The following is a 12,259-nucleotide window of genomic DNA, read 5'->3' on the forward strand; positions in this document are numbered from 1 at the left end:
ATGCTTCTTAACACTGGAGCACCCCCTTTCTCTGGGGTAGTAGACATCAGAATCTCCTGGAGGGCTTGGGTCCCCACCTTGGGTACTCAGTAGGTCCGGGTCAGGCCCAAACACCTGCATTTCTACTATGTAAGTTCCAGATGCTGACGCTGCCGGCTCAGGGATCCCACTCTGAGGATCACTGCTCTAACGCATTCCCAAGGTATCTGGGGGCTTCCTGCGAGGATATTACTTCTCAAAAATGATGCACAATAAAGGCAGAAAGGACACACCAGCAAAGGATAAAAGATGGTAAACAATGTTGGAAAAAATGGCAGATGTCTTCTAATTCTGCTATTATGTTCAGATATGTTTCACTTCTCTCATTTGGGTAGATAGAACAGCCTTTTTAATTTCAGATTCCTAGGTTGTCTGGTACTAACGTTACTTAAACATTCCTTTTGGCTTCTTTTATTAGACTGCAAGTTTCTCAAGGTCAAGAACTGTGTATTGGTTAATTTTTATTCCCCAAATGCTTCTCATAGGAGTTGGGAGTCTACACAGGGACAGTCTGCTTTTTTAGCCAAATTCCTTTGTTTTCTTCTCACATTAAGTAGGAAATCCTTGGCCCAACCATAGCTCCAAATTCTCTCTCCATCTGGCAAATAATTCTGTAAATTCTTTGTTAAATTAAGAAAATAAGAAAATAGTAATTCTCACAATTCCAAGTGTAAATGCAATGAGCAGCATTCAATTCTAGTACACAGTTCTTGCTATGTGAGTGGCAGACACCACAGTCAACAAACCAAACAAAAATTAAAGACTGCTTTGAAAGGGAAACTTATGCTTCAGGATGTCTGAACTTATCAGAGATGTGTGTCAGAGATGAAGCACCACAAATACCAGCACACGTGATGAGGTCTCCCTCACATCCATGCAGTCAAACCAACAGTGTGGGGAAAAAGAGAGGGGGGCAAACTAGGGATCCCTATGGGGAGAGAGGAAGAAGGAAGCCAGAACCATCAAAGGAGGAAAGTTCTCCGCCTTTGTTTAGGTGAAAGCACCAAGTCTGGAGTTATTAATCAGTGAATCAGCTTGAGGTCAAGGACATCGCTACATGGATTGTAAAATAAATCCACAGAGCTTGTCTTTCCCCTTCCTTTCTGGATGGACACTGTTAACATCTGTGGCGTTCCTATGCTGTCCTTTCTGTTGAGGCGATCTAGATAACTCGTTCCTGAAAGGTCAGTTTGTCTTTAAGAGACAGCATGGTTAAGGTGACCAGATTTTAACATTGGTAAAGTGGGACACCATTGGGGGTGGTGAGGCCTGGGAGGTGGGGCCTGACAACAATGCAAACTTTGATAAGCAGTTCTTGATAATCACTTCTCAACAATTATTTGTTATTATTACAGTTTAACATTATAAAATTAACAAAAATAATATAAAACTCATATCCTGGCAAAATAGCCGCATGGCAGCCGAAAACCGTGTATTTCCTTACTGTTCTCCTGCCCGTTTGTGCATTCTTTCCAAAAATCGGGACTTCTTTAAAACACCGCAGGAGGCGGGACAAATTGTTAAAAATTGGGACTGTCCCGCCAAAAGCGGGACGTCTGGTCACCCTAGGCATGGTACATGGTAGCACGTCTCTTAAGAGTGGAGTCTCCTAGGCACATGTGGGCCACACAGAGCAAGCTCACTGACAGTCCAACCCAGACTGCTCCACACAAAGGCTCTTCCCCCCAGTTTCCCTCCCCGTGTGATAACGTCTGTGTGCGTTCCCTGACACAGCCGCTTTCTAGGCAGTGCTGAAATAAACAGCCATCTCCACTTACAATTGCAAAAGGCTTCTGGCTGGGTATTACCATCAAACAAATCTGACGAGCATTTAAATGAAAGTGAAAGGAACACAAAGCCAGAAATATTTAATGATAGGCAACAGTTCCTTCCAATGCAGAGAAGCACATTGTAAAATGATACTTGTAACTTATAAATGAAACATAACCATTTAATTTTACCACTCTATAATGAATTCCTCAAACTAGAGTAATTTGCTTGTAAAAATAAATATATGTTTTCCAGATGCACACTCTGCTCCAGGCAGGTCTAAAATGTACTTATAAACAGAAAGCCTCTATCTTGCTTGCTCTGATTGACAAAGCCATCTAACTTTGGGTTCAAATGAACTGTGGACCTTCTGGATACCAATCCTTTGGAAGCCTCAAAGTAAAATTTCTTATGGGGGGGTGGACTTTAAACAAAAATAACAATGCTATTGGATACCACTGTGGAAATCCGGTAGAATTCACAGTATGATTGGCCCCACATGGGATCTGGTACAGGGACGCTGCAGTCTACCCCACGTGCTGGTTTATGTTCAAGTGCTGCCTGCCCTTCCCCCGGAAGGCTGTCTGAGCACTGCCATGTGTCACAGGGGAGTGGAAAGACAGATGCTCCATCTGTAGGAATCCAAAGCTATCAGAAGGCAAATAGGCAAGATGTCCACAATGAAATTAAACCTTAGGACTTTGGAAACTGTGATGGATAGAACCTAACCTCAAAGCAGCCTGCAGTTTGCTACCTCAGGAGCCTTTAGTCCTCCTGTGGGAGCCAGACTGCTCTGTTCTGAGTGTCACCTGAATGGGCCCTGGCAGCCTTCCTTGATGGGGCTCTTTGCTATCTTGGTAGAGGTGAATCTTTGTCCTGTGGTTCTGTCTTGGATGTTACAGGGTGTTGAGCGTACTTGGCTCAGGCCTAGGAAGTTCCCCCAGGCACTGTGACAACCAGAAGTGCCTCCACCCATTTCCAAACATGTCTTAAGGAGGTGGTCCCTGTCAGAGACCCCGAGTGAGGCAGGCTGGGTCTCTGTACCCCCCTCCTCCCCCGGGGGAAGCTCACGGCACCTGTCACTTGGGAGACCAGGTGCTGTGTTTGGTAACTGTGGGACACTTGGAGTTAGAACTATGTCCCTGTTAAGGACTTTGTTTTTAATGTTTTCTACTCTGCTGAAAATAGGACGTGACCATGACTGAAAAGTAGCTTGAGAGGTCCATGTGGTGCTGTTTGAATGCTGTGTATGGAAGACACTAAATTAAGATGGAGAAGCCCATGGGGAGACCTGCTGCATTCATCACCTCTCTGCGGGAAGGGGAGACAGGGAAATGGATTTAGGCCTGGATGGGCAGCTCCATGGGAACTGAGGATATCCTCAGAAAGTCTGAAAATCCCAGAATGCACAAAGGTTTTTTGTTTTTTTTTAAGAGAGAGAGTTTCACTTTGTTGCCCTCAGTAGAGTACTGTAGCATCACAGCTCACAGCAACCTCCAACTCCTGGGCTTAGATAATTCTCTTGTCTCAGCCTCCCAAGTAGCTGGGACCACAGGCACCCATCACAACGCCTGGCTAAATGCACGAAGGTGTTTATGGGCTTGTCCTATTGAGAGCTATGGGTGGGTGGGTGGGCTTTTAGGAACTGGACCTTCCCATTGCTTATCATCCCAGGAGACGTTAAGTTTAAGAGAAGACATAAACACTGATACATGGGCCTCAGGGCAAGGCCTCTGGGGCATAGGCAAGATCTGTGTGTCCCAGATGACCTGGCTGAGGGTCCCTGACACATGGAAGAAACAAGGCAGTAGTCTTGACATCAGGTACTGTGACAACAGTCATTCTTTAGGCAAGTAGAAGTTACTCCCTGGTGTATAAGTACTAACTCCTAAACCCTCAGTAGTCATAGCAAAAGCTGCAGCCTGGCTTGCTGTACTGTGAGGAGTTAAGAGAAGGGCCAGCTGTGAGCTGGGTGGTGAGATCAGCAGTTAAGGTGGAGGCCTAGCAGCAGGAGAGATGGAGGGTAGCCTGAGGAGAGGGCAGTGAAAAGGCCTGGACAGTGAACACCCAGTCCTGACAACCTGCAGGCTGCCTGAACAGCTGTGGGCTCAAAGGCACCATAATCAAGGGCATCAATGAAATATGAGCTGTTTAATTTTCACCATGTGGCAGAGCCTGGACATGTGACTACCACAGGAACCAGCTCCGGTAAGAGCCCAGACCAGCCACCTGTCCTCTGCAGCATCTCGTGGAATTGCTGATCACAGCTGCCTCCACCTGTCAGGGGTGTCTCCTCTGGCCAGGCCTCCTGCACTCCTGGGGCACCTCGCACCTGCCAGCCCTCTCTCCTCTGCCGACACACGCACTGTACATTCACCTCCGTGACTTGTTTCTTCATTTGTGCTGCTGAGTTTGAGGGCAGGGATCTCACCTTATCCATGGCTTGTTTTCCACCCTCCCCAAACCCTGCGCAGCCCTACACAAAGATGTGCTGGAGAAATATTTCTTCTTCAATGGAGAGATTAAGGGTTCTCTGTGCCGGTGTCTTGCTTGCCCTCCTTTCTCATCCCGGGTTACCACAGACACCAGGACACAGCCTGGGAATATGACAGAGGGTGTGAAACAGGGAAAGGCTGCATGAGGGAACAATCTCCTTTGACCAGCTGACACTGGCTAAGACCATCTCTAGTAAGTCCTGGCCTATTCCACCTCACTGGAAAAACCTGGTCTCAACTGTAATGCCGAATCTCTCTATGGCTCTAGGTGGAAATGGCCTCATGGTGCTGGCTGGCTGCCCAGGGTACGAGGTGCTAGAGATACAATGGCATGTAGGTGGCATGAAAGCACTTTCAGTGTCCCCTTTGTCCTGGTTTGTCCATGATTCTAGGTGGTTTTGGCGGAGATTCTAGAGCTCTGCTTTTCTATGGCAATAAACTGGGTCTGGTTGGTTCAAACTAGCTGTGAACGATTTAAACCAGAGGAAATCAGTTCTACCTGGATCACATAAGCTTGCTCCTTTTAAGTCTTGATAAAACAGATTCAAACAGGTTACGACTGGCTGAAACGAGTTTAAGCTGGGTTATCCTTGCACTGACTTGTACAGACTAGGCAGGTTAGATTTAATCAAATGGTTTCTTGAAGTAAGGCAGTTCAATCTAGTGTGAACAGGATCAGCTGGGTCAAAAGCAATGCCACCTAATTTATTTATTTATTTATTTATTTTTAGAGACAGAGTCTCACTTTGTCACCTTTGGTAGAGTGCCATGGTGTCACAGCTCACAGCAACCTCCAACTCCTGGGCTTAGGCGATTCTCTTGCCTCAGCCTCCAGAGTAGCTGGGACTACAGGAGCCCACCATAACACCCGGCTATTTTTTGTTGGTCTTGCACTTTGGCTGGGGCTGGTTCGAACCTGCCACCCTTGGTTATGGGGCCGGTGCCCGACCCACTGAGCCACAAGCGCTGCCCAATGCCACCTAATTTAAACCAACTCTGTAACACGAATGTTTAAGTCACTAACCACTACTTGTCAGTGTCAATCCAGTGATAAACATCTCAGATTTGAGACATAACAGTCAAGATGACTTCCTTCCTCATTATACCAGCTTTTCAAAGTTTATAATCATGGATTTTTTCCAAATAGATCATGTGTATTCATAAAGACTCCAGTACACTTTGGAAATCTTTTTTCTGTCTAGAACTGTTAGTAGGCATGTGTGTAAGCGCCATTTGTGGTGTTAATACCAATCCACTCTCCTCTACATCAGGACTAGATACAGAGCTGTGGGCTGACCTGATGGCTTATTCAGGTGCCCACATCTGCCTGCCATCCTCCTCGGAGCACCCAGACCCCTCACCTTGATCCTGCTTACTGCTTCCTGGGCCTGCATCATGCGCACGTTTTTGGAGGGAGTTTTGTCTGAGAGCAGCTGGGTGGAGCCAAGGTAATTGGCGGCAAAAATGATTCCATCGATCAAGTCTTCAGGGTCACAAGGTCCAGGAACTGTAACACACAGAGCCATGGTGGTGAGTGAAGCCACCTGGGGTGGGCCCCGCTGAACCCCTGATGGCACCCTCCCACCCTCCACACCTCAGTACTGGCGCAGGTGGGCCAGGTACACAGACCCTTGAGCAGGTGAGTTAACCTGCTGGTCTAAGGCATTTCCCCATGTCTGCTTTCACCCACCCTTCATTTTAAAATAGAAGGCACAGTTCCTTAGAGTAATTTACTTTACTCGAGCTATATACTGTGAGAAATGATGTGAATATTTACTTAAATTCAAAACACAAAATCCAGTGACAAAGGATATCATTTCTTCTGTTAGACTAAGTGATCTTTGGGGACATGTCATATTCCTTTCTGCCTCTTTTGTGTCTTAGTGTCTGTCACTCAGATGGTATCAACTAGATGCTTGCCAGATAAATGGTTAGGTGAATAGATGCTGTCTTTTTTTCTTTTTATTGAGACAGAGTCTCACTTTGTTGCCCTCTGTAGAGTACTGTAATGTCATAGCTCACAGCAACTTCAAACTCTTCAGCTCAAGCAATTCTCTTGCCTCAGCCTCCCTAGTAGCTGGGACTACAGGTGCCCACCACATGCCCAGCTATTTTTTTTTTTTCTTGTCTAGCAGGCCTGGGCCAGGTTTGAACCCACCAGCCCCCGTGCATGTGGCTGGCATCCTAACCACTGAGCTATGGGTGACCCCTAATAGATGCATCTTATTACAATAGAAAATCCTATTTTACAGCAGTCCTTATTATTTTCTATCCTATCATATCTCCTCCCTCCATTTAATTCATAATGGAGGAAACATTTTTTTTTTTTTTTTTTGAGACAGAGCCTCAAGCTGTCACCCTGGGTAGAGTGCTGTGGCATCACAGCTCACAGCAACCTTCAACTGCTGGGCTCAAGCTATTCTCCTGCCTCTGCTTCCCAAGTAGCTGGGACTACAGGTGCCCGCTACTATACCAGGCTATTTTTCAGCTGCAGCCATCATTGTTGTTTGGCAGCCCTGGGCTGGATTCGAACACGCCAGTTCAGGTGTATGTGGCTGGTGCCTTAGCCGCTTGAAGCACAGACACCGAGCCAGCAAATTTTATAAATCAGAAAAACAGGATATTTGTTTTTTGTCTGGACTCCTCGGATACTTGTCCAAACTCCTACACTGGCTACCTACCCCAAATCTGCAAGACAGATAATATTACCCCAAAGCCATGGCCCCATGCTGCTAATTTTGCTAACTTACAGGCTATAAGGTTCCTGCCCTGTGTCCACACACAGATCAATTCCAAGGAAAATCAAAATTTTCTGTTCTCATTTCCTAGCCTTTTAAATCTAACCAATTTTAAATATTTTAAATGGGGGGGCCTCTGATTCTAACCACAATCACCTGAAAACCTTACGCCCAATTAAAAGATGTTTAGGACTAACATATAACTTTCCAGCAGGTTCACTAAGACAAGGTTTTGATTCTATGTGTTTTCTTTGACTTGAATGCCATATCTGCAGAGACTAAAATATACATTTTGAGCTCCTGTCAAAACCTCAAGGTCTTGAATTAGATAACTTGAAATGGAAACAATTTGCTTTTTCCTCTTGCAGGCTAATCTGAAACGGTTTTTATCTGTAAACATCAAGCTCATCTTGAGCTTCCATAGCTGCTCCCATGATAAGCTTCTTACCAGGGTACAGACTTAAAATAATCTGTTCATTTTTCTAAACTAAGGTGGTTGTTGAAACAAAGAAAGTGTTTTAGGAAGGGCCTTCACAAAGCATCCGTGTAGTTATTAAATATATTATTTGTCTTATTTTCCGTCTTTACAGGACAGACTTCTGGACAAACACCGTGAGTGCTACATAGTCCCAAACTGCCTCCACGACACACTGGTCATCTAAATACTTCTCAGCAGCCACAGGGGCCTTCCCTGAAAGGCTTAGAGATGTGAAAAGGATTCAGGCTATTTACAATATACAGTTGTAGTCCTATAGCAGGGAAGGATATCAAATACTGTCTGGACAGGTTTGAACCCACACTGTACTTTATGTAAAGTAAAAAGGTTTGGTCCTCTATGATAAGTTCCTAGTGATGCATTTACAATGTTACTTAAACAGGATCCTTTTTGCCAACTAGACATTGAGAAGAAAGATCTCATCTGGGATACCTAGTTTTTAAAATCCTTCCATCTATTTTTTAAAAATAGAGGCCAGGTGTGGTGGCTCATGCTTGTAATTCCAATTTTAATGGGAGGCAGAGGCAAGAGGACTGCTTAAACTCAGAAGTTTAGGGTTCCAGGGAGCTACGATCGTGCCACTGCACTCTAACCTGAGTGACAAACCAAGATCCTATTTCTAAAATAAATGAACAAAAATATACAGATATTTAAGTGTTATTTAAGTATATTTTAAGTGTTTAAAAAATCCTAAATTAATCTTCTCTAGGGGATTTCCAGAATCATATATTCATGTCCGACTTAGCTGTATTCACTGAATGGGTCTCTTTTCAACTGCAGTAAGTGTAGCACAGTATGGGGACATGTTTAAAAATAATCCAAATACTTAAATGACTGTAAACAGGCCAAGCAGCCAACTAGTGGACCTGAACAAACTTTGAGACATGATCTCATGCCAGCTATCTTTCAGGGAAACTGAAATTGAATGTCACTGTATCACCCCCAGCATAAGGAAGCCCTAATTTCCTAAGTTCACTTTAGGCTTGGTGCTAGCATATTTTTAAAAAGTTTTTAATAACTAAAGCTATAATGATCCTATGTCAAAGACTTGCAGATTTCATTCATTCTTGCCTTTTGGACCATGTTTTCCCTTCAGTGATGCCTCTGGGCTGCTCTGTGGATGAACAAGCACAGCGTTACCTCCCTACGCTCAGGTCCACCCTGAACTTGAAACTGTGTAGGCCTGGAGGGATAGATATGAAGGAGGAAGGGGTTTCTGAACTTCTGAAAACTTCCTACGGTTCTCTTATGGAATTTTAGAGCTTCATAAAAATGATGCAAATAATGTACAGGTCACTCAAGAAAGAAAAGTAACTAAACCAAAACTATGAGTCAGTCCCGGGCTTCGGGCCTGAAGGTTCGTGAAGGCTGATGAATCTTGGTAACTCATTCCCAGGCACTGGAACACACTGACGGGATCCACGGGCCAGATATAACCTTAGAGAAAGTCTAGGCATTCTTTGGCTTTCAGAAAAGCCCGTTCATGGAAATGGCAAGGGGTCATTCTGTGTGACTAAGAAATAGGCATCCCCTTTGGGTGGCACAGCCTCAAGGTGGGGCACAGAACTTGGGCTGAATTTTGGCCCCGCTAAGCCTTTTGACTTGGTGCCTTGTGCAGTGAATAGCCTGCACAGCCCCCTGCGGCAGCCTGAAGGGAACACTGGCTCCAGGGAGAAGTGTGGAGCCAGCCAGCCGGTTCACGGCCTGGCTCTGCATTGCTAACCACATGATCCTCACTCGTCCTCTCCATGCCCAGTGTGGGGATAACAGTAAAACCCACTTCACAAGCCTGCTGTGAAGATCTAGTGAGTTATCACATGGTAAAGTGGCTTAGAACAGCTTTCAATTACTATTACTAGCTCATCCTAGCAATAGATGGGGATTATTAAGGAAGTCTTTCTTAATAAAAGGACGAAAATTTCTCCCTTAGTTAAAGTTCATTCCGACTTGAACTGTTCTTGATGAACATAAGAGGTGCACTGGGCTAAAACTAAGGAGACCTGAGTTTGAGACTCAATGCGCCCATCATTACTAAGCTGTCTTGACACTGGGTAGAATCCACAGTTTCGCCTCCTGCTTCAGGGTCGGGATCCACATAATAAGCAAAGGCAGGAAGGAGGATTTGGGAGAGGAGCTCAGCTCTTGTCCTTTCAGTCTCAGACACCAAGATGGTTTCCTCTGTGAATAAATGACTTTGTGGCCTTTCTTCTCCACTATTGTCTCATATCTTAGTGCTTTAAATGCCCCCAAATGCTGAAAGATTCATGAATGACTCAGTGCTCGATATTTTCTTTTCAGCTCTTACCTTCAACGTAGGTTGGGAACGAAGCCAAGCTTTTCCTTGACTGTAATTAAGACAGAGAGGTTTCAAAAAGAGCAAAGCATGATTAAATATGCATTAACACAACCCATCCATGCAACACGAAAAATAAATACATCACCACGGCAGTTATTAACCAGGTGTTGACCATCTGGGGTTAAAGAACATGAAGGGTGGACAAACACAGGCATTTTTGGTAACGTTACCTAAGACTCAGAACACGTCATTCATATTTTGGGTCATCTGAAAATCTTAACATTTCACAATCAAGAAGAGTTATCTGTTGGCTTATGATTCCCACAGACTAAAACCTGTAGTTAGCAATAGCAATAAAAGGGGCACAATTTGTGTCCTTGAGAATCTGCAATTTCCATGTGAAAACCTGATTAGTAAAAGCAACAACAATATTATAAACTGAAATTAAGGATTCTCTTAAGAGAATTTTATTTTCTGTCTTTGCCATAGTGATCTCTCACTGTGCTAAAAATGGGTTAGAGCTTTTAGAAATCTCTTCTTTTCACCTCTTACTGATTTATTTTAGCTGAAAAACTATTACATACATCATTATTGTGTGCTACCTTAATGGAAGAACATAGCAAAAGAGCAATTAAAAAACCCTGGAATTTCTTCTATTAAGCAACCTCTCAGAGCACAGGTCACTCTTCGAAGAATACCTGGAAGTAAAGACAGCAGCCAGACATCTTCTAGAAGAAGCTGACAGGATGGCAGCTTAAATGCTGCTCTCAGAGGACCAAAACTTACCATAGGCTTCTTTCAGAAACAGATGCTCTCGACATAAATCTGAGAGGCATAAGACTAGGAAATTCATTCCTGCTTCAACTGGTAATAGAAACTGTAGCTGATATGTCTGGGGCAGGGTGGTGCAAGCATCGCAGGAGAGCAGAGAGCTCATATTAAAGTCAAGAGTCCCCCAAATGGGCAAAAGGCAAGGTTCGCATGGCCAAGATTTTCATTGCTGAGAATCTACCAGGTTTTAGGTGATTATTTAAAGACATGATTTTACAAGAAAGGATATCTAGCACGAGATAGCTGGCTGCTCAATTGTTTGGTTTTCTTTTTGCAGTTTTTTGTCGGGCCAGGTTTGAATCCACCACCTCTGGGATATGGGGCTGGCGCCCTACTCCTTGAGCTACAGGCACCGCCCAACTGCTCAATTGTTTTACTTGAATAGATGGTATACTCAGGGGTGCCTAGGGGCTGCACGTGGAAAGGGTTCTGGGTGGGGTTGGGGAGCAACTCCATATTCTAGCCCTTTACACCTTGTACTCTTTACTTGGGAATGGCAAACAGATGATCAATTAGTAAATACTCGCACAACATTCTAAAAATAGTAGTGTGATGTGAAAAATTGGGGGCAGTTGAAGAGACATGGTTTTAAACTTTAACTCAATTCAGGACAGTGGCAAGAATCAACACTACCCACAGAGTACACTTCACGGGGCAACTCTGCAGTAAGGCTGATGCAGGTGTGGGGCGCTCTTTGGGATGCGAGGGCTCCTCACGCCAAGGAGGGCAGAGTTCTTGTGCACCAGGAAGGGAAGGTCCCTGGCTGCTGATGTATTTGTGGAAAAAATGCACACGAAGTAACAGCCAGGATATGTGGATGGAAGGAAAGAAACACTAACATCAGCAGAGCTTTACCCAAGGGAGAAGACAGGCCCAGGTGAGGGCCAACAGCTAAATCCGGTTGGTATAAACAAAAAATAAAATATCTCCTAATTCCATGGTGTGCAGGTGGTAGCTAACTTCTTCATAAGGGCCAAAGACTTTCAAATTATTATTTCCCAACTATCTCACTACACTTGACCCAAGTAGCTAGAGCTCTAGGGCAGGTGACCTCAAACTACGGCCCCCGGGCCACATGTGGCCCAACTAGGACATTTATCTGGCCCGCTGGATGTTTTTGCCGCCGCTGCCTGTCCTGCTTAGCAGCTGACTTGTCCCAAGGCCCACAGTCTGGCCCTCCAACAGTGTGAGGGACAGTAAACTGGCCCCCTGTTTAAAAAGTTTGAGGACCCCTGCTCTAGGGTAACGAGAATTTATCCTGTTAAATCACAATGATTTCGCCTCCAGGCTCATCTAAGAAGCTGGTTTAGATTTTCTCGCACTGTTAGGATACTTTTCTGACTGCTAATCTTGAAGACTGAATACAGATTTTGGCAGAAGCTACAAAAGGATTACTTTGGTCTATATAGCTCTAAAAAGCTGCCCTTTTATTTAGAACTACAATGAAGGGCATTTGTCCATTTACTCATTCTCTATTCATGGCTCATGACGAGCTTTCTTTAGTTTCTGCGGTAGTAAATTTTTGAAAAAAAAAAGAATTTTGTGAAAAGAAAAAATCCTGTCATTATTGCACACAAGGAAGATTTTGATCATT

At 44.4% G+C, this 12,259-nt stretch overlaps 1 protein-coding gene across 1 annotated transcript in view; it reads right to left on the reverse strand.

The window, feature by feature from the left end:
- Positions 1 to 12,259, reverse strand: part of APBA1 (amyloid beta precursor protein binding family A member 1) — a 226,411-nt gene that overhangs the window by 24,052 nt on the left and 190,100 nt on the right. Inside the window, exons 4-5 of the mRNA XM_003782933.2 lie at positions 9,844 to 9,883; positions 5,666 to 5,811 (exon numbers count right to left, since the gene is read on the reverse strand). Of these exons, the coding sequence (XP_003782981.1) occupies positions 5,666 to 5,811; positions 9,844 to 9,883 (186 nt within the window). The remainder of the gene's footprint in view (positions 1 to 5,665; positions 5,812 to 9,843; positions 9,884 to 12,259) is intronic.

The sequence above is a fragment of the Otolemur garnettii genome, unplaced genomic scaffold (genome assembly GCF_000181295.1).
Source record: "Otolemur garnettii isolate 467f Iridium unplaced genomic scaffold, OtoGar3 scaffold00006, whole genome shotgun sequence".
Lineage (NCBI taxonomy): Eukaryota > Metazoa > Chordata > Mammalia > Primates > Galagidae > Otolemur > Otolemur garnettii.